Raw genomic sequence first — 27753 nt, 5'->3', positions numbered from 1 at the left:
GAAATGGCAGAGGCTGCAAGGATTTTCGCTGGGCGGAAAATCATGTGATAGCACTGTCAGCAGTGTTCATTCCGGGAGTGGACAACTGGGAAGCAGACTTCCTCAGCAGACACGACCTTCACCCGGGAGAGTGGAGACTTCACTCAGAAGTCTTCCACCTGATTGTAAACCATTGGGAAAAACCAAAGGTGGACATAATGGCGTCCCGTCTAAACAAAAAACTAGACAGATATTGCGCCAGGTCAAGGGACCCTCAGGCAATAGCGGTGGACGCTCTGGTAACGCCGTGGGTGTACCAGTCAGTGTATGTGTTCCCTCCTCTGCCTCTCATACCAAAAGTACTGAGAATAATAAGAAGGAGAGGAGTAAGAACTATACTCGTGGTTCCGGATTGGCCAAGAAGGACTTGGTATCTGGAACTTCAAGAGATGTTCACGGACGAACCGTGGCCTCTATCTCTAAGAAAGGACCTGCTCCAGCAGGGGCCTTGTCTGTTCCAAGACTTACCGCGGCTGCGTTGGACGGCATGGCGGTTGAACGCCGGATCCTGAAGGAAAAAGGCATTCCGGATGAAGTCATCCCTACCCTGGTCAAGGCCAGGAAGGACGTAACCGCAAAACATTATCACCGCATTTGGCGAAAATTTGTTGCGTGGGGTGAGGCCAAGAAGGCCCCTACAGAGGAATTTCAACTGGGTCGTTTCCTCCATTTCCTGCAAACTGGACTGTCTATGGGCCAAAAATTGGGGTCCATTAAGGTTCAAATTTCGGCCCTGTCGATTTTCTTCCAAAAAGAACTGGCTTCAGTGCCTGAAGTTCAGACATTTGTAAAAGGGGTACTGCATATACAGCCTCCTTTTGTGCGTCCAGTGGCACCTTGGGATCTCAATGTTCTGTTGAGTTTCCTAAAGTCACATTGGTTTGAACCACTCACCACTGTGGACTTAAAATATCTCACATGGAAGTGACGAGTTAGCCCTGGCTTCAGCCAAGCGTGTGTCAGAATTGGCGGCTTTATCATATAAAAGCCCTTACTTAATATTTCATTCTGACAGGGCAGAATTGAGGACTTGTCCTCAATTTCTACCTAAGGTGGTTTCTGCATTTCACATGAACCAACCTATTGTGGTACCTGCGGCTACTAAGGACTTGGAGGATTCCAAGTTGCTTGACGTGGTCAGGGCCCTGAAAATATGTTTCCAGGACGGCTGGAGTCAGAAAATCTGACTCGCTGTTTATCCTGTATGCACCCAACAAGCTGGGTGCTCCTGCTTCTAAGCAGACGATTGCTCGTTGGATTTGTAGTACAATTCAGCTTGCACATTCTGTGGCAGGCCTGCCACAGCCAAAAATCTGTAAATGCCCACTCCACAAGGAAGGTGGGATCATCTTGGGCAGCTGCCCGAGGGGTCTCGGCTTTACAACTTTGCCGAGCAGTTACTTGGTCAGGAGCAAATACGTTTGTAAAATTCTACAAATTTGATTATCCTGGCTGAGGAGGACCTGGAGTTCTCTCATTCGGTGCTGCAGAGTCATCCGCACTCTCCCGCCCGTTTGGGAGCTTTGGTATAATCCCCATGGTCCTTACGGAGTTCCCAGCATCCACTAGGACGTCAGAGAAAATAAGAATTTACTTACCGATAATTCTATTTCTCGTAGTCCGTAGTGGATGCTGGGCGCCCATCCCAAGTGCGGATTGTCTGCAATACTGGTACATAATTATTGTTACCAAAAAATTCGGGTTATTGTTGTAGTGAGCCATCTTTTCTAGAGGCTCCTCTATTATCATGCTGTTAACTGGGTTCATATCACAAGTTGTACAGTGTGATTGGTGTGGCTGGTATGAGTCTTACCCGGGATTCAAAATCCTTCCTTATTGTGTACGCTCGTCCGAGCACAGTATCCTAACTGAGGCTTGGAGGAGGGTCATAGGGGGAGGAGCCAGTGCACACCAGGTGATCCTAAAGCTTTCTTTAGATGTGCCCAGTCTCCTGCGGAGCCGCTATTCCCCATGGTCCTTACGGAGTTCCCAGCATCCACTACGGACTACGAGAAATAGAATTATCGGTAAGTAAATTCTTATTTTTTTCTTTAGGCCCACAGTACCAGTGGTTAAGTCCAGCAGGGGGGATAAGGCTTAGACCTGGAGCCACTCCCCCAGCCCCAGGGTGCCATTTGCAGTAAATGTTCCCTCCCTGGAGCTGCATATCTGTCTCTCCCTCACTCCCAGTCAGTGTTTGGGCGCCATTTCTCTCAGCTACACTGTTCCTGGGACTGCTTGGGCAAATCCTCCTATGTAAAGCCGGCTGACAGTCGACGCTGTGACTTTACATGACACTTAAGTATTCTACATGTCGTTTAGACAGTGATAATTAAGAAAAAGTGCATTTGGTCAGGGTTATTTAGTACAAGTACCCTGTGATATACATCCGGTTCTTACTGTGCAGTGTTATATCTATTGATTACATAGCTATATATATATATAAGCTAGTCCAGTGGAGTATTATTGTTAGTAATAACCTCTGCATTGTACAAACTGTGACTATATGTGTGTGCATTGTTCTGCTGGGTGACGTCCACTTTGTGTCTCTCACTCAGCTTGCCATCTCTATATTCTGTAACCTGTGGGGGCTAGTTGCGTCAGGTTATTATATTGTAATATAGGATATTCACCAGATATACTTTAGTTGTATTTTTCTCTGTGATTCTAGTCACCGTATCTCTCCTGAATCCCTGTCGGTGCTGACTACACTGCGCAGGGGCTTGGGTTGGGTATTGTGCTGCTGAAATATTGGACTGTGTTACCTTATACTGCACGTTATATAACATGTCTGCTGATGAGGGTAACGGTTCTGGGGCGGAACACACTGCCGGTGGTGCTGAAGCCACAGATACCTTTGAGGAAAATATAGCAGCCAAGGGCTCTGGTTCTGGGGGTTCCTTGCCCCCCAGTGGAACTGTGGCAATGGGGATCCAGAATGACCCGCCGTGGGCTACCTTCTCCACACTGCTGACGGTATCCGTTCACATGGTCGACCATTCATACCGGAACCACTGCTGACTATGCTAGTTACTAAACTAACGCCCCCTATGGCACCTCCTATGCCGGTCCAACCGTACATGGTCCCCGCAGCTAACCCTCCGTGGGCAGATACCTTGTCCACGCAGTTACAGAAATTGAACCAGTCACTGACTACTAAGTCTATCCCTCTCCCACCTAAGACCAAAGGGTTCCTCTAAGTGGACCATTACTTCCTCACAATCCACTGCTGTCCCTGACACCTCGTCTAATGAAGATGGCGTTTACACTGACCCCACATATTCTGATACTGACAATACTGATGGGGATAGTGGCTCACAAGTGGATGTTCCTGATCTCTTGGAGGCCATTAAGCTAATTTTACAGATTACGGATGATCCCGAGCCATCTGTCCCTCCTAGATAGGTTTAAGCGTCAGAAGGTGGTTAAACAAGTTTTACCTCACTCTGATCACCTGGTTGATATACGTCTGGAATCCTGGGAAAATCCAGGCAAGAAGTTTGTTCCTCACAAGAAACTGCTTGCTCGCTATCCCCTCGCGCCAGAGCTGACTAAAAATTGGGAGACCTCTCCTCCAGTGGACTCGCATGTGGCGCGGATGGTGGTCTCCTCAGCTCTACCTGTCACTACCGTCACCTCTCTTAAGGAGCCTACGGATAAATGTGTGGAGGGTTGTCTGAAAGCGATTTACACCCTCACGGGTGCTGCACACAGTCCCACTATTGCAGCAACATGGGCTGCAGAGGTCATTGTAGCGTAGGTCCAGGAGTTAGAAGCTGAAGTCTCCTCTGACCATGCTAGACAATGCTTGTACTATATTGTCACAGCTTCTCACTATATCAAAGAGGCTTCTGATGCCAGTATTCTGGCGGCCAAGGCTTCTACTACATCAGTCCTGGCTCGCCGGATTTTGTGGCTGAGATCCTGATCTGTGGATCTGGATTCTAGAAAAACCCTGGAGGTGCTCCCTTTCAAGGGATATATCCTGTTCGGAGAGGACCTAAATAAGATAGTGGCTGATTTGGCTACTGCCAAAACTGAGTGTCTAACAAGTACTGCTCCTTCAGTGTCGAAGGCTAAAAGTACTTTCTTTCGTCCCTTCCATCCTTCAGGTAAAGCAAAAGGTCAGGCGTACCACAAACGGGCCCGCACTTCCAAACCTGATAAGCCAAAGCCCAAAAGAGCCTGGGCTGCCCATCAGCTAGCTTCCAAGACCGATAAGCCTGCCACATGATGGGGCGGGCCTCCCCCTGGGGGGACCCCAGGGTGGGGGGCCGGCTTCTAGGGTATACCCAGGAATGGTTGAGGACCACTACAGATGCCTGGGTACGGGAAGTCGTTACTCAAGGTTACGCCATAGCCTTCAAAAACCGTCCCCCTCATCTATTTTGCCTGACAGACGTCCCTTCAGACCAGATAAAGGCAAAGACTCTACATTCGGTGGTACAGACCCTCCTGGACACAGGAGTCGTAGTACAGGTGCCTCTTGCTCAGAGAGGCCAGGGGTACTATTCTCCGCTGTTTCTAGTCCTGAAACTGAATGGGTCCTCCCGACCCATTCTCAACCTCAAGGCCCTGAACAAGTTTGTGAGAGTCTCCAAGTTCCGTATGGAAACCCTTCGCTCTATAGTTCTGGCCTTGGAGCCTGGGGTTTATATGGTCTCCCTGGATATACAGGATGCTTACCTGCATGTTCCTATAGCAGTGTCTCATCAGCAATACCTGAGGTTTGCGGTTGGCAACCTCCACTACCATGGCTCTTGAAGCTCCCATCTTGAGGTCTAAAGGTTTTTCTGAGGCAGTCATTAAAACTATGTTGCGGGCCAGGAAACCGGCTTCTGCTCGGATTTACCATAGGGTCTGGCATTCTTACTTTGTTTGGTGCGCATCTAACAATCATGACGCTTCCAAATTTAGTACTGCAAAGCTTTTAGCTTTCTTTCAGCAGTGCCTAGACTTAGGCTTGCGGCTGGCCTCCCTCAAGGTTCATATTTCTGCCTTGTCGGTGTGGTTTCATAGAAAAATTGCAACCTTACCTGATGTTCATACCTTTACTCAGGGTGTGTTGCGTATCCAACCTCCCTATGTCCCGCCTGTGTCTCCTTGGGACTTGTCGGTGGTTTTGGAAGCGTTGCAAGAACCTCCATTTGAGCCTCTTGGTTCAGCTGACCTTAAGTGGCTTTCCCTTAAGGTGGTGTTTCTGCTGGCTATTGCCTCAGCCAGAAGAGTGTCGGATTTGGGTGCTCTGTCTTGTAGCTCACCTCATCTGATATTTCACCGTGACCGGGCGGTCCTTAGGACTTGGCCTGGATATTTACTTAAGGTGGTTACTTCATTCCACCTTAATCAGGAGATTGTGGTTCTGGCCCTTGCCTCTCCTGACTTGTCTCCCAAAGAGCGGTCTTTGGATGTGGTACGGGCTCTCCGTATCTATGTGAAGAGAACTGCTTCCATTAGGAAATCTGATTCTCTCTTTGTTTTGTTTGGATTTCACAAATGTAGCTGGTCTGCTCACAAGTAGACTTTGGCCAACTGGATTACAATGGTGATTGCACATGCTTATGTGAAGGCTGGTCTGTCAGCTCCTGCTCACATTACTGCCCATTCTACTCGGTCTGTGGGACCTTCTTGGGCAGCCCGCCGTGGTGCGACCCTTGAACAATTGTGCAAGGCGGCTACGTGGTCCTTAGTGAACACGTTCATAAGGTTCTATGCCTTCGATAGTGCCGCTTCCCAGGATGCTTCCTTTGGACGCCGGGTTCTTGTGCCCGCTACAGTTTGTCCCCTCCCATAAGGAACTGCTTTAGGACATCCCCATTGTCCATTCCTTGTGGAGCCCAGTGTACCGCGCAGCAGAAAATGAGATTTATGGTAAGAACTTACCTTAGTTAAATCTCTTTCTGCGAGATACACTGGGCTCCACAAGGCGCCCACCCTGCCGCACTTAGCTTCTTTGGGTTGGTATGGCATTAGCCGCTGACACTTCTCCTGTCGTGAGAGTGTGGTTTATGTGGCTACTAACTGATGTCGTCTCTTATCCTGCTACTGCATTGGGCTGGTTAACTGAAAACTGAGCTCCTGTGCGGAGGGGCGGGGTTATAGAGGAGGCAGCGCTGTGCTTCTTGGGAACAGTCAAAGCTTTTGAGCCTGTTGGTGCCTTGGATCAAGATCCTACTCTACACCCCATTGTCCATTCCTTGTGGAGCCCAGTGTACGTCTCAGAAAGAGATTTAACAACGGTAAGTTCTTACCATAAATCTCGTTATCGCAGCAGAATTACCCCCTGTGTCTCTAGGCTTAGAGCCCCCACCCCCCTTCACTGTCTCTCATGTCAGGCTTCTCCCTAGCAGCCAGCCACTCTCGTCTCTGTGCCACATATGTATATACTGCACAGCGATAGCATGCGCCTCTTCGGGGATGGCAGCCACAGAACAGGGAGAATCATCACAGCTCCCAGCAGCCCTCGCTCTGTTGTAACTTCCACATCACAGAGTACAGCACTCGGTGGAGCAGTACTAATAGTGGGCAACTGCAAAGTGGTTGGGTTGTATGGTGTACCAGCTGCCAGTCTTATAACAATACACCGTAATGCCCATACCGTTATACTTGCACCACTGATTATGAGAACCTGGCACTATACTGGGTACATTACGTGAATCTGGCGCTATACTGGAGATATTATGTGTATCTGGCATTATACTGGGTGTATTATGTGTATCTTGCATACTGGGTGCATTATGTGTATCTGGCACTATACTGGGAATATTATATATAACTGTCACTATACTAATGTGCATTATGTGTAACGCACTATACTGGGTGCATTATGTGTAACGCACTATACTGGGTGCATTATGTGTAACTGACATTATACTGGGTGCATTATGTGTATCTGGCATTATACTGGGTGCTTTATGTGTAACTGGCATTATACTGGGTGCATTATGTGTATCTGGCACAATACAGGGAATATATGAAAATGGTACTATACTATGTGCATTATGTGTAACTGGCATTATACTGTGGGCATTATGTGTATCTGGCATTATACTAGGTGCATTATGTGTATTTGGCACTATACTGTAAATATTATATATAACTTTCACTATACTAATGTGCATTATGTGTAACTTGCACTATACTGGGTGCATTATGTGTATCTGGCACTATACTGGGTGCATTATGTGTATCTGGCGTTATACAGGGTGCATTATGTGTATCTGACGTTATAGTGGATGCATTATGTGTATCTGGTGCATTATGTGTATCTGGCACTATACTGGGTGCATTACGTGTATCTGGCGTTATACTGGGTGCATTATGTGTATCTGGCACTATACTGGGTGCATTATGTGTATCTGGCATTATACTGGGTGCATTATGTGTGTCTGGCATTATACTGGGTGCATTATGTGTATCTGGCATTGTACTGGGTGCATTATGTGTATCTGGCACTATACTGGGTGCATTATGTGTATCTGGCACTATACTGGGTGCATTATGTGTATCTGGCGTTATACTGGGTGCATTATGTGTATCTGGCATTATACTGGGTGCATTATGTGTGTCTGGCATTATACTGGGTGCATTATGTGTGTCTGGCTTTATACTGGGTGCATTATGTGTGTCTGGCATTATACTGGGTGCATTATGTGTATCTGGCACTATACTGGGTGAATTATGTGTGTCTGGCATTATACTGGGTGCATTATGTGTGTCTGGCATTATTCTGGGTGCATTATGTGTGTCTGGCATTATACTGGGTGCATTATGTGTGTCTGGCATTATTCTGGGTGCATTATGTGTGTCTGGCATTACACTGGGTGCATTATGTGTATCTGGCACTATACTGGGTGAATTATGTGTAACTGGCACTTATGTGGTCATAATGTATAAGGGACATTATGGTGTGTGGCATTATGTGTGATAGGCATTACGTTGTGTGGCATAATGTGTAATGGGTATTACTGTAAGGAGCAAACATGACAAATAATGTAAGGGGAATGAATAAGGATTTTTTTCCCCTGTGGTGGCCAATGTCTGGGCGTGCAGGTTGCAAAACTGGGGTCATCTTCACCACGCCCCCTTTTTGGGTAGGTGTGCGCAAATTCTTAATTATTACAAAGGAAAATTCTCTATTCCTACCAAGGTCCTCCATTGTAGCTCCTCCCACATGACCTCACAGCTCCTCCCACACTGTGGGCACTGCATACTTGATTTAGTGGTGAGTTCTGACTTTAAAAGTAATTAGAATAACACAAAGATGATATTTATAAGTTACTGGCTGTTCTACCCGTTCTTCACACGGGAGTTTCTGATCTTCATAGTTGTACATATAAATGAGTGTTGATAATTTGGTAAATCTATATTTGAGATGTCTTAATGTAAGTAAATATTATTCCATGGTTCTTGGTGTTACCCGAGGAGCACCCATAGCAGATACGGTAAAAGGTGAGCAGTCTGTAGTGTGGTGTTGTTGTTGTTGTTATACAGGGGGAGCAGCCTGTGGTGTGTTGTTGTTGTTGTTGTTGTTGTTGTTGTTACTATTATACATGAGGAGTGGCCTTTGGTGTCCTGTTGTTGTTATTGTTATTGTTATTGTTATTATTATTATTATTATACAGGGGGAGCAGCCTGTGGTGTCCTGTTAGTATTACTATACAGGCGGAGCAGCCTGTGGTGTCCTGTTGATAGTATTATACAGGGGTGGGGGCGGCCTGTGGTGTCCTGTTAGTATTACTATACAGGAGGAGCAGCCTGTGGTGTCCTGTTATTAGTGTTATACAGGAGGAGCAGCCTGTGGTGTCCTGTTATTAGTATTATACAGGAGGAGCAGCCTGTGGTGTCCTGTTAATAGTATTATACAGGAGGAGCAGCCTGTGGTGTCCTGTTATTAGTATTATACAGGAGGAGCAGCCTGTGGTGTCCTGTTACTATTACTATACAGGGGGAGCAGCCTGTGGTGTCCTGTTACTATAGCAGCAGAGTAATAATAACAGTAATGAGTGGTCACCCTCCGCTGTACACCCAGATTTCCTACTTTAGTTCCCCTCTCCCCACATCTACACCCCGTCTGCTCTCCTGTGTACTCTCCCCTGGTTATGAATGAAAGGGTCGACCTGTTTAAGGTCGACAGTCAATAGGTTGACAGCTATTGGTCGACATGCGGAAAAAGCCGACACAGTGAAGAAGGCCAACACGGGACAGGTCACACATGAAACATTGAAAAAAACAACTTGGTGTCATTTTCTCTGTCACATGACCAGGACCCCAATTATTGCACCGTGTCCCCTTGTATGACTCACTGCGCTTCCCAAGTTACTATTCCCAATCATAGTCCACGTGGATCGTAAAGTATAAAAAATATCAAAATGTCAAGTCGACCTTTTCCTGTGTCAATCTTTTTTCCCATGTCGATCAATCGTGGTGGACTTATTAACTGTTGATCTACCATCGGAATCCCCTCTCCCCTCACCTCCCCCCTATCTGTGTGACCTGGGTACAGTCACAAATCCTCTCAGGTTCTGGAATAAATATAATACAAAATCCCAACATCCCTAATTCATGTGTCTGTAACTGATTCCTCTGCAGCAACTGGCACCAAGTACGTGTCTGGGAGGAATAAGACCCCGGCCATGGGAGGAGCATTGGGGTAACATTATACAGTACAGCGCTGTGTGACTCTGAGGAGCTTTATGGGGCACAGGAACCTCTGACAGACGCTGACCAGGGATCTGTGGCTGTGGAGGGGGGGGGGGTCTTTCTGGTCACAGAGTGTCATGTGTCTGTGTTACATGTGTTTTCTGTGATGTGTGTTATATGTATTATATTTATTTCTAGACATTCCAGCAGTGAGGAACCAGAGTCTTTATTACACGTCACATGTTCTGTATTCTCATCCATCACTAAGCATGGACACGGACAGGAGTCACAGGACTGAGAGGATAATAAATATCACCATGGAGATCATCTACCTGCTGACTGGAGAGGTGATGGGATCTGGGAGTGTCACAGTGACATCACTTATATCTATAGTAATAATACAGGGACATGACTGGGGAGGTGATGGGATCTGGGAGTGTCACAGTGACATCACTTATATCTATAGTAATAATACAGGGACATGACTGGGGAGGTGAGAGGATCTGGGAGTGTCACAGTGACATCACTTATACCTATAGTAATAATACAAGGACATGACTGGGGAGGTGAGGGGTTCTGGGAGCATCACAGTGACATCACTTATATCTATACTAAAATACAGGGACATGACAAGGGAGGTGAGGGGATCTGGGAGTGTCACTGTCACATAATTTATATCTATAGTAGTAATGATACAGGGACATGACTGGGGAGGTAAGGGGATCTGGGAGTGTCACAGTGACATCAGTTATATCTATACTAATAATACAGGGACATGACTGGGAAGGTGAGGGGATCTGGGAGTGTCACAGTGACATCACTCATATCTTTAGTAATAATACAAGGACATGACTGGGGAGTTGAGGGGATTGGGAGTGTCACAGTGACATCACTTATATCTATAGTAATATTACAGGGACATGACTGGGGATGTGAGGGGATCTGGGAGTGTCATAGGGACATCACATATCTATAGTAATAATACAGACACATGACTGGGGAAGTGAGGAGATCTTGGAGTATATGTATTCATAGTTGGTGTCTTCCCCAATTCACAGGATTACACAGTAGTGAAGAAGACATCCAGTGATTTTGAGACATGCAGCAGCCGTCCCCGTGTGTCAGGAGGACTGAACAGGAACCGGAGCCCCATCACGGTTCCTCAACCTTACTCACTGATACATGAGAGGCCCAATGACCAGAAGATCCTGGAACTCGCCAACAAGATCATTCAGCTGCTGACTGGAGAGGTGACTGCTGGAAATGGGACATTATACAGTAACACCAGGGGATGTGTCTGGGTGATGACTGGAGAGGTTACTGCTGGGAATGGGACATTATACAATAACACCAGGGGATATGTCTGGGTGATGACTGGAGAGGTGACTGCTGGGAATGGGACATTATACAGTTACACCAGGGGACGTGTCTGGGTGATGACTGGAGAGGTGACTGCTGGGAATGGGGCATTATACAGTTACACCAGGGGACGTGTCTGGGTGATGACTGGAGAGGTGACTGCTGGGAATGGGGCATTATACAGTAACACCAGGGGATGTGTCTGGGTGATGACTGGAGAGGTGACTGCTGGGAATGGGACATTATACAGTTACACCAGGGGATGGGACATTATACAGTAACACCAGGGGACGTGTCTGGGTGATGACTGGAGAGGTGACTGCTGGGAATGGGGCATTATACAGTAACACCAGGGGATGTGTCTGGGTGATGACTGGAGAGGTGACTGCTGGGAATGGGACATTATACAGTAACACCAGGGAATGTGTCTGGGTGATGACTGGAGAGGTGACTGCTGGGAATGGGGCATTATACAGTAACACCAGGGAATGTGTCTGGGTGATGACTGGGGAGGTGACTGCTGGGAATGGGACATTATACAGTAACACCAGGAGATGTGTCTGGGTGATGACTGGAGAGGTGACTGCTGGGAATGGGACATTATACAGTAACACCAGGGGACGTGTCTGTGTGATCACTGGAGTGGTGACTGCTGGGAATTGGGCATTATACAGTAACACCAGGGGACGTGTCTGGGTGATGACTGGAGAGGTGACTGCTGGGAATGGACCATTATACAGTAACACCAGGGGATGAGTCTGGGTGATGACTGGAGAGGTGACTGCTGGGAATGGGGCATTATACAGTAACACCAGGGGACGTGTCTGTGTGATGACTGGAGTGGTGACTGCTGGGAATGGGACATTATACAGTAACACCAGGGGACGTGTCTGGGTGATGACTGTATCATTGTGTGTGTCAGGTTCCTATAAGGTGTCAGGATGTCACTGTCTATGTCTCCATGCAGGAGGAGGAGTATATAGAGGAACACAGGGGTCTGTACAAGGACGTGATGATGGAGAATCACCGGCCCCTCACATCACTGGGTAAGAGGAGACTGTCATGTATTATACAGGGGAGAGCAGGTATGGGGGCCCCCTATATACACAGATCACATGATAATCACATATTTACACTGTACTCAGTCACTGTGTGTCTCCTACAGATGGGCCCAGTAACAGAGATACCCCAGAGAGATGTCCCCGTCCTCTGTATTCCCAGGACTGTACAGAGGAGAATCACAGGATCCCACAGGAGGATCAGGTAGGTGGGTGGAATACGTACAATTTAAATGCGGCCGGGACGCTGGCCGTCAGTATACTGACAGCTGCATCCTTGCCACCAGTATGCCAGCAGCGGTGAGGGCACTAGAAAGCCCCATTCGGGCTCGCCACAAGTTATTTTCTCCCTCTATGGGTGTTGTGAACTGTCAATATATGATGATTAGAGTTGCTGTGTCTTATACACTGATATTATACTGTTTCACCAAACTTTAATCTGACTGTATGCAAATGTCAGAGTGTTTTTTTGTGTATTTGTTTTTTAGGAAGAAAGTCTGTCTGATATTAAAACAGAAGATATAGAGGGAGAACAAGAGACGTATGTGACAGATATAACGACAGAAGATATAGAGGGAGCAGAAGAGACGTATGTGACTGATATGAAGCCAGAAGATATAGAGGGAGAAGAAGAGACGTATGTGACTGATATGAAGGCAGAAGATACAGAGGGAGAAGAAGAGACGTATGTGACTGATATGAAGGCAGAAGATATAGAGGGAGAAGAAGAGACGTATGTGACTAATATGAAGGCAGAAGATACAGAGGAAGAAGAAGAGACGTATGTGGCTGATATGAAGGCAGAAGATATAGAGAGAGAAGAAGAGACGTATGTGACTGATATGAAGGCAGAAGATATAGAGGGAGAAGAAGAGACGTATGTGACTGATATGAAGGCAGAAGATATAGAGGGAGAAGAAGAGACGTATGTGACTGATATGAAGGCAGAAGATACAGAGAGAGAAGAAGAGACGTATGTGACTGATATGAAGGCAGAAGATACAGAGGGAGAAGAAGAGACATATGTGACTGATATGAAGGCAGAAGATATAGAGGGAGAAGAAGAGACGTATGTGACTGATATAAAGGCAGAAGATACAGAGGGAGAAGAAGAGACGTATGTGACTGATATGAAGGCAGAAGATATAGAGGGAGAAGAAGAGACGTATGTGACTGATATGAAGGCAGAAGATATAGAGGGAGAAGAAGAGACGTATGTGACTGATATGATGGCAGAAGATATAGAGGGAGAAGAAGAGACGTATGTGAGGGGTGATCAGCAGTGTAAGGAGGAGGAAATCCCTACAGATATCAGGACAGGTGAGTAATAATCACTTATTACAGTTAAGAGTCACATATTCTCCTTCCTCAGTCACTACAGTAATCTCTTATCCTACACCCTCTGTCACTACAAACTATTGAGGGAAATATATTTCTCTTGCGTCCTAGAGGATCCTGGGGTCCACTTCAGAACCATTGGGTATAGACCAGAGGTTCTCAAACTTGGTCCTCGTGGGCCCACACAGTGCATGTTTTGCAGGAAACTCAGCAGGTGCACAGGTATATTAATTACTCACTGACACATTTTAAAAGGTCCACAGGTGGAGCTAATTATTTCACTTGTGATTCTGTGAGGAGACCTGCAAAACATGCACTGTGTGGGCCCCCGAGGACCAAGTTTGAGAACCTCTGGTATAGAAGGATCCGCAGGAGACATGGGCACTTTAAGACTTTTCAAGGGTGTGAACTGGCTCCTCCCTCTATGCCCCTCCTCCAGACCTCAGTTTAGAGATTGTGCCCAGGCAGACTGGATGCACTCTGAGGAGCTCTACTGAGTTTCTCTGAAAAGACATAGGTTTTTTTATTTTCAGGGAGCACTGCTGGCAACTGTCTCCCTGCTTCGTGGGTCAAGGGGGCAGAAGTAGGATCCAACTTCCTGAGCGTTTCATGGCTCTGCTTCTGGCTGACAGGACACCATAAGCTCCTGAAGAGTCCTGAACGCTAGCTGCGCCTAGATGCTCACTCCCACAGCCTGCCGTCACCCCCCCTTACAAAGCCAGAAGTCAGAAGACGGGTGAGTATAAGACGAAAGAAGATCTTTGTTGCAGTGACGGCTGAAAGGTACCGCGCAGCGGGCGGGAATGCTGCGCGCCATGCTCCCATATCACACATGCACAATAGGGTGCAGTTCGCGGGGGGCGCCCTTGGCAGCATGATACCTCATAAAAAACTGGCATAGAGGGGACATATGGTGCGGTGGCACAGTCCTACCCCCATCAGTATAAATATTACAGTGGAATAATCTGAAGAGAAGCGTGCCATTGCGGGGGCGGGGCTTCTTCCTCAGTTAGCCAGCACACTACTCAGCGCCATTTTCTCCCCTTCCAGGCTGCAGAGGAGATCGCTGGTCCTTCACTGCTGAACAAGTATCAGGGTGCAAAACGGGGGGCACAGTGCAATTTGGTGCTTTGCATGTGATATATTTATAATTGTAAAAGTGCTGCAGGTCTGTAGGCAATTTTGTTTTACAGGCATTGTGTTACTGGCGCTGGGGTGTAAGCTGGCAAATCCTCTCAGTATCCCTCTGACAGATTTTACTGTGGGTTTGTCTCCTATAAGCCCGGAGTGTCTGTGGAGTGTTTGGTACACGTGTGTGACATGTCTGAGGCAGAGTGCTCTTCTCCGGAGGAAGCTATTTTAGTGACACAGAATTGTAATGTGGTGACCGTGTCGGCACCACCTGAACCTAATTGGGTGAAAGATTTGTGTGATAGTGTGAATCATAACAGAAAAAGATTGGATAAATCTGAGTCTGAGGCACAGACCTGGAGAAAGTCTGTGGAGGATGTGATGTTACAAAGCTCTGCTTTTTCTCCCACAGAAGACCCCTCGGGGTCACATAAGAGATCATTTGCCCAACTAATTCATACTGATACCGACACGGACTCTGATTCCTGTGTCGACCCTAGTGGCTCCAGAATAGATCCGAAGTTAGCTAAGAGCATTCAGTACACGATTGTAGCTATAAAGGACGTCTTAAACGTTGAGGAGACCCCTTCTTTGCCTGACAAGAAGGTGTACCTTTATAAAGAAAGGAAAGTGGAGGTAACTTTTCCTTCTTCCCATGAACTAAACACCCTCTTTGAGGGGGTCTGGGGAAATCCTGATAAGAAATTTCAAATTCCTAAAAGAATACAGGTTGTTTATCCTTTCCCGGCAGAGGACAGGAGAAGGTGGGAGTCACCCCCCGTTCTGGACAGGGCACTGACACGATTAACTAAAAAGGTAGCTCTCCCTGCACCTGGCACGGCGGCCCTTAAGGAGCCGGCGGATCGCAAATTGGAAAATACATTAAAATCTATTTGTGTGACCAATGGTACACTGCTCAGACCTACCATTGCCTGTGCGTGGGTGAGTAGTGCTACAGAAAAGTGGTCGGATAACTTGTCATCCGATATAGACACGCTGTTATGATTCCCGTACTCCAGACCAGAGGAGATCTTATGGCAGAGGTCTGAGTACTGGGAAGATATGCTGGTTGTGGGAGCAGGAGAGCCTAGTAACCCCTGGCGCCCTAACTCCGTTGTCTCGCCCGTGTTATCAGAAATCCCCTGCGAGACTATGGTTGCTTGAGCCCATGGCAGCCGCGTTCGAAGGGCGGATTATGTCTGCCCAACCCCGATGCCCCCGCAGGTCTTAATGGGAGACAAAGGGAAATCCGAGACAGGGTGATAACAAGGGGCCCTCTGACTAAGCAACCAGGCCAGGGGTTACAAGCTAACTAACTTAAACCAAAGGTATGTGCGGACTAGCCGCCAGGGAAAAGGACAACCAAAGATCCACTGATCCGTTACTCCTATCCAGCACCGCTGGACACCAGAGTGGATCTGTGGGAGCGGAATCCTCCGCAAAAGCTCCAGAACACAAATCAATTAAATAATAAACAGTAAGCGGACAAGCCGCAACACACGGCTGAGCCGCGACTCACGAACACCACAGGATGTTAAAGGTGCTCGGTCAGACTCCAGGAATAGATGACAAACTTCCGAGTACAGGATCTCTGAGGACAGGAACAACCGGATTGAGCAGGACTGGAAACTCTCTGTAGCAGACACAGGCAAACAGGAAGCTATCACCGGCGTCTGTGAGAAGTCCTGAGGGTGCCTTTATTCAGGAACCCTCCAATCAAGATCCAGACAGGGTAATCTAGGAAATGCCGTGCAGCTTGCATGCTGCACGGCCAGCACACCATACTATGATTAGGACAGACCCAGCAACGGGGAACGCGGCTGAACGTGGCGTCCCCGTTGCTAAGGTCAGAGCGGCTCCGTGCGCCCGGCGTCTAGCGTTGCCAGGGAGCCGGCGGCTGTACGCGCACGGCGTCCCTTGTTGCTAGGCGCCGGGCCGCACCGACGAGCGGACCCCGGCGCCTAACAGTACCCCCCCCTTGAGGAGGGGTCAAGGAACCCCTAAAGCCGGGTTTCTGAGGAAATTCTCGAAAAAATGCCCTTTTGAGCCTCGGGGCATGAAGATCCTCATCCAGGACCCAAGACCTTTCCTCTGGCCCATAACCTCTCCAATGTACCAAAAAATAAAGCCGACCCCGGGACAACTTGGAATCGAGAACCTTCTCCACCAAGAACTCCTGCTGACCCTGTACATTTATTGGTGATCTCCCCTGAGATATTTTACGAGGAAATCTACTGGACGAAACATATGGTTTCAGCAATGAGCAATGGAAGGTATTTCCGATCCGTAAAGTTTTTGGTAAAGGTAACCGGAAAGCAACTGGATTGACTTTTTTGATAATGAGAAATGGTCCAATAAATCTAGGACCCAATCTGGCTGAGGTTTGTCGAAGTTTAATGTTGCGAGTCGACAACCACACCCTGTCTCCTACTTTAAAAGTGCACGGCCGCCGGAGCCTGTCAGAAAATCTTTTTTCCCGGAATGCTGCTTTTCTGAGAGCCAGGTGCACTTTTTTCCAAATAAGTTTAAGATGAGAGGTCAGGGCCAGAGAGGAGACAGAGGAATGTTGAAAAAATGAATTAGCTCTGGGGTGAAAACCAAAAACTGCAAAAAATGGAGACACATTGGTGGAGGAATGACAGGCATTATTATAAGCAAACTCCGCCAATGGAAGAAACTCAGACCAGTCATTTTGGAGTTTGGCCGAGTACAAACGCAAATATTGTTTTAGAGATTGGTTAACTCGCTCAGTCTGCCCATTGGATTGGGGATGATAGCCGGACGTTAAAGATAATTTCATCTTTAACGAAGCACAAAAAGACTTCCAAAATTGTGCAATGAATTGTGGACCCCTATCACAAACAATATCAGTGGGTAAGCCATGGAGTCTGAAAACATGGCGGAGGAACAAGACTGCCAATCCCTGGGCAGATGGCAATCGGGGAAGAGCAATGAAATGGGCCATTTTGCTAAAACGGTCCACTACCACCCATATGACTCGGCATCCGGCTGACAGAGGGAGATCCACCACAAAATCCATGGAGATATGCGACCATGGCCTAAGGGGAACATTCAAGGGCATAAGTTGACCTATAGGCAAAGAACGGGGAACTTTATGCTGTGCACAGACCTGACACGAAAAAACAAACTCTTTAATGTCTTTGGAAAGACCAGGCCACCATACTGAGCGGGAGACTAATTCCAAAGTCTTAGCGATTCCCGGATGCCCGGCAACTCTGCTATCATGAAACTCCGTCAAAACAGTTGCTCTCAAAAACTCAGGGACAAAAAGACGACCAGCAGGAGTATTTCCAGGAGCTTGATGTTGAAGCAGCTTTAACTGGGTAAATACATCCTGTGTGAGGCCTGCCCGAATGACTGAAGACGGAAGTATGGGAGTAACAGGACTGTTGTCTTGAACTGGAAGAAAACTGCGTGACAGGGCATCTGCCTTAGTATTCTTGGAACCTGGCCTGAAGGTGATAATGAATTTGAAACGAGTAAAAAATAAAGCCCAACGAGCCTGCCGGGCATTCAGTCGTTTAGCTGATTCAATGTATTGAAGATTTTTGTGATCAGTCAAAACTGAAATGGTATGGGTCGCTCCTTCAAGCCAATGCCTCCACTCCTCGAAAGCCCATTTAATAGCCAGCAATTCCCGGTTACCAACATCGTAGTTGGATTCTGCAGATGAGAATTTCCTGGACATAAAGGCACAAGGATGTAATTCAAGGGAATCTGGATCCTTCTGAGAAAGGATAGCCCCTACTCCAACCTCCGAGGCATCAACCTCAACAATGAAAGGCAATTCTGGGTTGGGATGTCTAAGGACAGGGGCTGAGACAAAGGCTTGTTTCAAGGCCTGAAAAGATAACTCAGCTTCACATGACCAATTGGTAGGATCTGCTCCCTTCTTAGTCAGTGCCACAATGGGAGCAACTAGGTCAGAGAAAGAGTGAATAAATCTTCTATAGTAGTTTGCAAACCCTAAAAAGCGCTGAATTGCTTTTAAGTTGGTGGGTTGCGCCCAACTAAGGATGGCTTGGAGCTTCTTTGGTTCCATACGGAATCCCCGAGGGGAAATAATGTACCCTAAAAAGGATACCTCCGTGACATGAAATTCACACTTCTCCAGCTTGGCATATAGGTGATTTTCACGTAATTTCTTTAGCACCTGACGCACCTGGGTAACATGTTGTTCTACAGAGTCAGAATATATCAAAATATCGTCTAAGTAGACTACAACGAATCTTCCAAGAAATTCACGGAGCACATCGTTAATGAGATCCTGGAAAACTGCCGGAGCGTTAGACAGGCCGAATGGCATAACCAGATACTCATAGTGGCCTGACTGAGTACTGAATGCTGTTTTCCACTCATCTCCTGGCTTGATTCTGATGAGGTTATATGCTCCTCTCAGGTCAATCTTAGAAAAAATCACAGCCGAACGTAGCTGATCAAAGAGGACAGAGATCAGCGGCAGAGGGTAAGTATTCTTTACTGAGATTTTATTCAAAGCTCTAAAGTCAATGCAGGGTCTGAGTGAACCATCCTTCTTCTCTACGAAGAAGAAACCTGCACTTAAAGGGGATTTAGATGGCCTGATAAATCCTTTCCCAAGGCTTTCTTTCACATACTCATTCATGGCCACAGTTTCAGGACCAGACAATGCATATAACCTTCCTTTAGGCAACGTGGCACCAGGAATTAGCTTTATGGCACAATCATAAGGCCTATGGGGAGGCAGAATATCCGCATTGCCCTTGGAAAACACATCAACAAAATCCTGGTATTCCCCAGGAATGGGTGCGGGAACGGCGGCAGCTATTCGGATAGGAAGCGTAATACATTCTTTATTACAGATGGTACCCCATTGTAAGATCTCCCCCGACTGCCAATCAATGATGGGATTATGAAAGGCCAGCCAAGGGTGACCCAGAACCACAGGAACTGCTGGACAATGGGTAAGGAAAAACTCAATATTTTCAGAATGCAGAGCTCCCACCGAGAGTAAAACAGGAGGTGTACATAGAGAAATAACCCCATTGGACAAGGGACTCCCATCTAAACCATGCATGGTGACACACCTACCCAAGGTTAACTGAGGAATACCTAAGGCCTTGGCCCATGTTAAATCCATAAAGTTCCCTGCAGCTCCACTGTCCACAAAAGCAGAGACCGAGGAACAGAGGCTGCCAAAGGAAACTTTAGCAGGAACTAATAGAGAATTATTTGAGGAGATGAGCTGCAGACCAAAGTGAACCCCCTCACAACTCACTTGGTCAGGAAGTTTCCCGACTTGTTCGGACAACTACGGGCAAAATGTCCCTTACCTCCACAGTATAAACAAAGACCAGAATTTTGCCTCCTGGTTCTTTCTTCAGGAGACAACTTGGAGAGACCTATCTGCATAGGCTCCTCCATGTCTACAGGAATGGAAAGAACACAAGGAGTAGACCCGACAGATGCCCCTTTTTCAGCCCTCCGCTCTCTGAGCCGACGATCTATCTTAATAGAGAGCTCCATGAGTTTATCGAGAGTCTCAGGAGCGGGATACTGAAGGAGACTGTCTTTTATAGATTCAGATAAGCCGAGGCGAAACTGACTGCGCAGGGCTGGGTCATTCCATCCACAGTCGTTCGACCAACGGCGAAACTCCGTACAATAATTCTCTGCGGGATTCCTACCCTGTCTAAGAGCACGCAACTGACTCTCAGCGGACGCCTCTCTATCAGGGTCGTCATACAATAGCCCTAAAGATTTTAAAAAGGCGTCTACAGACGATAAGGCCGGATCGTCTGTCTTTAAACCAAAAGCCCAGGTCTGAGGATCCCCCTGAAGCAGAGAAATAATAATTCCAACCCGCTGAGCCTCCGTACCTGAGGAGACTGGTCTTAAACGAAAATAAAGTTTACAAGACTCCTTAAAATTAAAAAACTGTTTTCTATCCCCAGAAAAACGGTCAGGCAGATGCATTTTTGGTTCAGGGATGACCCTCGGGGAAGTCCGTAACAGATCTTCCTGTGACCTCACCCGGAGGGACAGATCCTGAACCATCTGAGTAAGTTCTTGAATCTGACTAACTAGAAGCTGGCCAGGATTTGGCCCAACACCGGCGGGATTCATAAGGCCGACAAAATCTCCCAACTGAATAAGTGAAAAAATTAACTCCTGTTAATTTAATTTTTTTTTTTTTTTCCTTTTGTCTGGCCGGTGATAATGTTATGATTCCCGTACTCCAGACCAGAGGAGATCTTATGGCAGAGGTCTGAGTACTGGGAAGATATGCTGGTTGTGGGAGCAGGAGAGCCTAGTAACCCCTGGCGCCCTAACTCCGTTGTCTCGCCCGTGTTATCAGAAATCCCCTGCGAGACTATGGTTGCTTGAGCCCATGGCAGCCGCGTTCGAAGGGCGGATTATGTCTGCCCAACCCCGATGCCCCCGCAGGTCTTAATGGGAGACAAAGGGAAATCCGAGACAGGGTGATAACAAGGGGCCCTCTGACTAAGCAACCAGGCCAGGGGTTACAAGCTAACTAACTTAAACCAAAGGTATGTGCGGACTAGCCGCCAGGGAAAAGGACAACCAAAGATCCACTGATCCGTTACTCCTATCCAGCACCGCTGGACACCAGAGTGGATCTGTGGGAGCGGAATCCTCCGCAAAAGCTCCAGAACACAAATAAATTAAATAATAAACAGTAAGCGGACAAGCCGCAACACACGGCTGAGCCGCGACTCACGAACACCACAGGATGTTAAAGGTGCTCGGTCAGACTCCAGGAATAGATGACAAACTTCCGAGTACAGGATCTCTGAGGACAGGAACAACCGGATTGAGCAGGACTGGAAACTCTCTGTAGCAGACACAGGCAAACAGGAAGCTATCACCGGCGTCTGTGAGAAGTCCTGAGGGTGCCTTTATTCAGGAACCCTCCAATCAAGATCCGGACAGGGTAATCTAGGAAATGCCGTGCAGCTTGCATGCTGCACGGCCAGCACACCATACTATGATTAGGACAGACCCAGCAACGGGGAACGCGGCTGAACGTGGCGTCCCCGTTGCTAAGGTCAGAGCGGCTCCGTGCGCCCGGCGTCTAGCGTTGCCAGGGAGCCGGCGGCTGTACGCGCACGGCGTCCCTGGTTGCTAGGCGCCGGGCCGCACCGACGAGCGGACCCCGGCGCCTAACACACGCTAGATAAAGACGAGATTCTCTTGACGTTGGGTCATATAACAGATGCTGCATCATACATGCGTGAGGCCATGAGAGATGTTGGGCTCTTGGGATGGCAGTCTCGGCTAGGAGGGCGTTGTGGATTCAGACCGATCCTAAACCTAAAATCTCTCAATTTCTACCTGAAACATAAAGGATGCCTACTTACATGTTCCCATTTATCTTCCGCATCAGGCTTATCTGAGATTCGTGGTACAGGATTGTCATTACCAATTTCAGATGTTTGGTCTCTTCACGGCTCCGAGGGTTTTCACCAAGGTTATGGCGGAGATGATGGTCCTCCTTCGACGGAAGGGAGTCAATATAATTTCTTACCTGGACGATCTCATAAAAGCAAGGTCCAGGGACAGGTTGGTGCAGAACCTTGCACTCTCCCTGACTGTACTTCAACAACACGGTTGGATCATGAACTTCCCAAAGTCTCAGTTGATACCGGCGACAAGATTGCCATTTCCGGGAATGATACTGGACACAGAACTACAAAGAGTTTTTCTTCCAGTGGAAAAGGCTCTGGAGAGCCAGAGGATGGTCAAACAACTTCTGAAACCAGCAAGAGTTTCGATCAAAGCATTCGGCTGTTGGCAAAGATGGTAGCAGCCTACGAGGCCATACTGTTTGGCAGATTCCATGCCAGAGTATTCCAATGGGACCTGTTGGACAAGTGGTCCGGATCCCATCTCCACATGCACCAGAGGATAATCCTGTCATCAAAGACCAGAATTTCACTCCTGTGGTGGCTGCACAGCTCTCACCTACTAGAGGGTTGCAGGTTCGGGATTCAGGACTGGGTCCTGGTAACCACGGATACAAGTCTCCGAGGCTGGGGAGCAGTCATGCAGGGTGTCAGCTTCCAAGGAAGGTGGTCAAGTCAGGAAGCTTGTCTTCACATAAACGTTCTGGAGTTAAGAGCCATTTACAATGGCCTTCTACAAGTGGAGCATCTTCTTCAAGATCTACCCATACAGATCCAGCCGGACAATGTAACAGCAGTGGCGTACATAAACCGTCAGGTCGGAACGAAAAGCAGAGTGGCGATGTCAGATGCGACAGAGATCCTCCTTTGGGTGGAAAGGCATGCAAGCGCTCTGTCGGCAATTTTCATTCCGGGAGTGGACAACTGGGAAGCAGACTTCCTCAGCAGACACGATCTCCATCCAGGAGAATGGGGCCTCCACCAAGAAGTCTTCGCAGAGGTGACAAGTATTTAGGGAGTTCCTCATGTAGACATGATGGCATCTCGTCTCAACAAGAAGCTTCAGTGATATTGTTCCAGGTTGAGAGACCCTCAAGCAATAGCAGTGGATGCACTGGTGACCCAGTGGGTGTTCCAGTCGGTGTATATCTTCCCTCCACTTCCACTAATACCAAAAGTTCTCAAAATCTTAAGAAGAACAAAGGTTCGAGCGATCCTCATTGTCCCAGACTGGCCAAGGAGGGCTTGGTATCCAGATCTTCAAGAATTACAGATAGAAGATCCTTGGCCTCTTCCTCTTCCCGAGGACCTACTTCAGCAGTGGCCATGTGTGTATCAAGACTTACCTCAGCTACGTTTGACGGCATGGCTGTTGAGCTCCGGATCCTAGCCCGAAAAGGTATTCCCAAACAAGTCATTCCCACACTTATTCAGGCCAGGAAAGGAGTAACGTCTAAACATTACCACCGTATTTGGAGAAAATAGGTGTCTTGGTGTGAATCCAAGAAGGCTCCAACAGAAGAGTTTCAGCTGGGACGTTTTCTCCATTTTCTACAAGCAGGTGTGGATGCGGGCCTCAAATTGGGCTCGATTAAGGTACAGATTTCAGCCTTACTGGTTTTCTTTCAGAAACAACTGGCCTCCCTTCCAGAAGTTCAGTCCTTCGTGAAAGGCGTTTTGTACATCCAACCGCCATTTGTGCCTCCAGTGGCACCATGGGATCTTAACGTGGTGTTGCAGTTCCTTCAATCACATTGGTTTGAACCTTTGCAGAAGGTTAAGTTGAAATTCCTCACTTGGAAAGTGGTCATACTGTTGGCCTTGGCATCCGCAAGGCGGGTGTCTAAGTTGGCGGCCTTGTCTTACAAGAGCCCTTACTTGATCTTCCATGAAGATAGGGCGGAGTTGAGAACTCGGCAGCAATTTCTTTCTAAGGTGGTTTCCTCTTTCCATATAAACCAACCTATTGTAGTGCCAGTGGCTACTGACACCTTCACGGATTCAAAGTTTCTGGATGTGGTCAGAGCTTTGAAAATTTATGTAGCTAGAGCAGCTCAGATTCGGAAAACAGAGGCTCTGTTTGTCCTGTATCCTCCCAATAAAATTGGGTGTCCTGCTTCCAAGCAGACAATTGCGCGCTGGATCAGAGGTATGATTCAGCAAGCTCATTCCACGACTGGATTGCCGTTACCGAAGTCGGTAAATGCCCATTCTACTAGAAAGGTGGGCTTGTACTGGGCGGCTGCCCGGAGGGTCTCAGCGTTACAGCTTTGCCAAGCAGCTACTTGGTCAGGGGCAAACACGTTTGCAAAGTTTTACAAGTTTGACACCTTGGCCGATGAGGACCTCAAGTTTGGTCAATCGGTGCTGCAGGGTCATCCGCACTCTCCAGCCCGAAATAGAGCTTTGGTATAACCCCATGGTTCTGAAGTGGACCCCAGCATCCTCTAGGACGTATGAGAAAATAGGATTTTAATACCTACTGGTAAATCCTTTTCTCCTAGTCCGTAGAGGATGCTGGGCACCCGACCCGGTGCGTACTTTACCTGCAGTTGCTTGTTTGTAGTTACACAGATGTTTTGTATTGGTTATTTTCAGCATGTTGCTGCTATTGTTCATGCCCGTTGGCATGTGTTGTGTTGAATGCCATGTTGTGCAGCATGGTTGAGGTGTGAGCTGGTATGAATCTAACCGTCACCTTAACAGTAAATCTTTTCCTCGAAATGTTCGTCTCCCTGGGCACAGTTCCTATACTGAGGTCTGGAGGAGGTGCATAGAGGGAGCCAGTTCACACCCTTGAAAAGTCTTAAAGTGCCCATGTCTCCTGCGAATCCATCTACACCCCATGGTTCTAAAGTGGACCCCAGCATCCTCTACGGACTAGGAGAAAAGGATTTACCGGTAGGTATTAAAATCCTATTTTTCCCAGTGTGGGAGTCAGGAGCCATCAGCCCCTATTATACTTCTGCTCTCCCACTCACATCATGTCACTGTGTGTTACCAGCCCAGAGATCTGACCAGTCTCCTCCCCACACTCTCTGGTGTATCTCATACATCAGAAGACATCAGCCCCTATTATACTCCTGCTCTCCCCCTTACATCATGTCACTGTGTGTAACCAGCCCAGAGATCTGACCAGTCTCCTCCCCACACTCTCTGGTGTATCTCATACATCAGGAGACATCAGCCCCTATTATACTCCTGCTCTCCCCCTCGCATCATGTCACTGTGTGTTACCAGCCCAGAGATCTGACCAGTCTCCTCTGGTAAATCCTAATTTTAACAATTTGTTTCCATGTTGCATCTAAGTAATGTCTGTATAAAGGTCACCTATGTAACAAAATGGATAGATGGTTTAGGGTTTTTTAATATGATAGGTATAACTGGTATACCTATGAAATATGCGAGTATATTGAATTAATAAAATAAATTATATTCCTTATGCACTTAGATATTTAACACCTCCCCACACTCTCTGGTGTATCTCGTACATCAGAAGCCATCAGCCCCTATTATTCTCCTGCTCCCCTACCCTGTCCTGCTGCCTCCCCCGCTCTTTGTCCTGCACCATTTCCCCACCCTGTCCTGCACCATTCCCCTACCCTGTCCTGCTGCTTCCCCGGCTCTGTGCCCTGCACCATTCCCCTACCCTGTCCTGCTGCCTCCCCGCTCTGTGCTCTGCACCATTCCCCTACCCTGTCCTGCTGCCTCCCCGCTCTGTGCTCTGCACCATTCCCCTACCCTGTCCTGCTGCCTCCCCCGCTCTGTGCTCTGCACCATTCCCCTACCCTGTCCTGCTGTCTACCCCGCTCTGTACCCTGCTCCATTCCCCTACCCTGTCCTGCTGCCTTCCCTGCTCTGTGCCCTGCACCATACACCTACCCTGTCCTGCTGCCTCCCCTGCTCTGTGCCCTGCACCATTCCCCTCCCCTGTCCTGCTGCCTCCCTGCACCATTCCCCTACTCTGTCCTGCTGTCTCGCCCGCTCTGTGCCCTGCATCATTCCCCTACCCTGTCCTGCTGCTTCCCCGCTCTGTGCCCTGCACCATTCCCCTACCCTATCCTGCTGCCTCCCCCGCTCTGTGCCCTGCACCATTCCCCTACCCTATCCTGCTGCCTCCCCCCCTCTGTACCCTGCACCATTCCAGTAGAGAAAGACCACCTTTCTGTCAAAGTGACAGTTACCACACCCCCTTTAATATAAAATGATAGTGTTTGATAACGCTTTATATAAAATTTTATATAAAATTTATAGTGTTCAATATTAAACCGTATTAAAAGATAATGACTTTGAAAAGAGTGTCACGTAACACCAGTCACAGAATACGCAATAAAACTGTATCACAAACCAGCTTGTGATGAAAAAATTGGCTTTAACAGGCTGTACAATTTCAAAACATTACAGTGTTATAGTTCACATGTTATGGTTCACACATTCCAACAATTTAAACGTCATGCTTGGTACACATGGTACAGCTTTAAAAAGCATAATGACTAATGACCGTGTCCATTTTCTTAGATGCACGGAAGCATCACACATGGCACTGATTTAAAAAAACATATTGATTTTAATGACCACTCATGATTAATGATGACAGCACAATTTAAAAATCCACAGATCTACGGACTACCGTGACAAAACAAATTCAAAAGTCTTAGAACTACAGAGTACCAAACTTGTAACAAAAACATCTGGTTATTAAATCAGCGTGTTATCTCTGTAGAAGAACATTAGCGCCACCTACAGGACTATGTGTTGACTCAAAATGACAGGGCTTTTAAATAAATATATATATATATCCCTTATCCAAAATGCTTGGGACCAGAGGTATTTTGGATATCTGATTTTTCCGTATTTTGGAATAATTAGATACCATAATGAGATATCATGGTGATGGGACCTAAATCTAAGCACAGAATGCATTTATGTTACATGTACACCTTATACACACAGCCTGAAAGTAATTTTAGCCAATATTTTTTATAACTTTGTGCATTAAACAAAGTGTGTCTACATTCACACAATTCATTTGTTTCATATACACCTTATATAGACAGCCTGAAGGTCATTTGATACAATATTAGTCGCAGAATGTCACGCAACGCAGCGCGTCAAATCAAGCGGATGAAAGATGCATATTACACAGTGTTAAAACCAGGTAGTTTTAGCGGCATTGATAAATATTATGGGTCGGTTAAAAATAAATTTAAAAGATCCGACGTAAGAAAGTGGTTACATGAACAAGACGCATACACATTGCACAAGTCAGCAAAAAAAAAAAACTATAAAAGGAACATGATTTGTGTATCGGGTATAAACCAACAGTGGCAATGCGATTTGGTCTCGCTGATAGATCTGTCAAAATACAACGATGGTGTTAAATACATATTAACAATCATCGATATATTCAGTAAGAGGGTGTGGGGTGAAAGTCTGACCGCTAAGAATGCCGCAACAGTCGCTAATGCTTTTGAAAAAATATTCCAGCGGGGTGCTGTGCCGATGAAGCTACAAACCGATAATGGTAAAGAGTTTCTAAACAGAAACCTAAAAAAGGTGTTAGAAAAATACGGTATAAATCATTTCACGACCAATAATGATGTGAAAGCGGCTGTTATAGAGCGCTTCAATAGGACTTTAAAAACACGCATGTGGCGCTATTTCACGGCAAAGAATACCTACAGATATATAGATGTTTTACAAGACTTCATACGCAGCTATAATAACACATACCATAGAACGATTAAGTGCGCTCCAAA

General features: G+C 47.2%; 2 protein-coding genes across 2 annotated transcripts in view; both read left to right on the top strand.

Moving 5' to 3' along the window:
- The window catches only part of LOC135057009 (oocyte zinc finger protein XlCOF8.4-like), a 279935-nt gene that overhangs the window by 11257 nt on the left and 240925 nt on the right, over window positions 1-27753 (top strand). The window contains exons 2-3 of the mRNA XM_063962867.1: window positions 9880-10028; window positions 10740-10931. Coding sequence (XP_063818937.1) covers window positions 9951-10028; window positions 10740-10931 — 270 coding nt within the window. The 5' untranslated portion in view covers window positions 9880-9950. The remainder of the gene's footprint in view (window positions 1-9879; window positions 10029-10739; window positions 10932-27753) is intronic.
- The window catches only part of LOC135057014 (retinitis pigmentosa 1-like 1 protein), a 68277-nt gene continuing 52534 nt past the window's right edge, over window positions 12011-27753 (top strand). Inside the window, exons 1-3 of the mRNA XM_063962875.1 lie at window positions 12011-12086; window positions 12206-12303; window positions 12587-13418. Coding sequence (XP_063818945.1) covers window positions 12053-12086; window positions 12206-12303; window positions 12587-13418 — 964 coding nt within the window. The 5' untranslated portion in view covers window positions 12011-12052. The remainder of the gene's footprint in view (window positions 12087-12205; window positions 12304-12586; window positions 13419-27753) is intronic.

This window comes from Pseudophryne corroboree, chromosome 3 (assembly GCF_028390025.1).
Source record: "Pseudophryne corroboree isolate aPseCor3 chromosome 3, aPseCor3.hap2, whole genome shotgun sequence".
In the NCBI taxonomy this organism is placed as follows: Eukaryota; Metazoa; Chordata; class Amphibia; order Anura; family Myobatrachidae; genus Pseudophryne; species Pseudophryne corroboree.
This window is presented reverse-complemented; position numbering and strand designations above follow the sequence as displayed.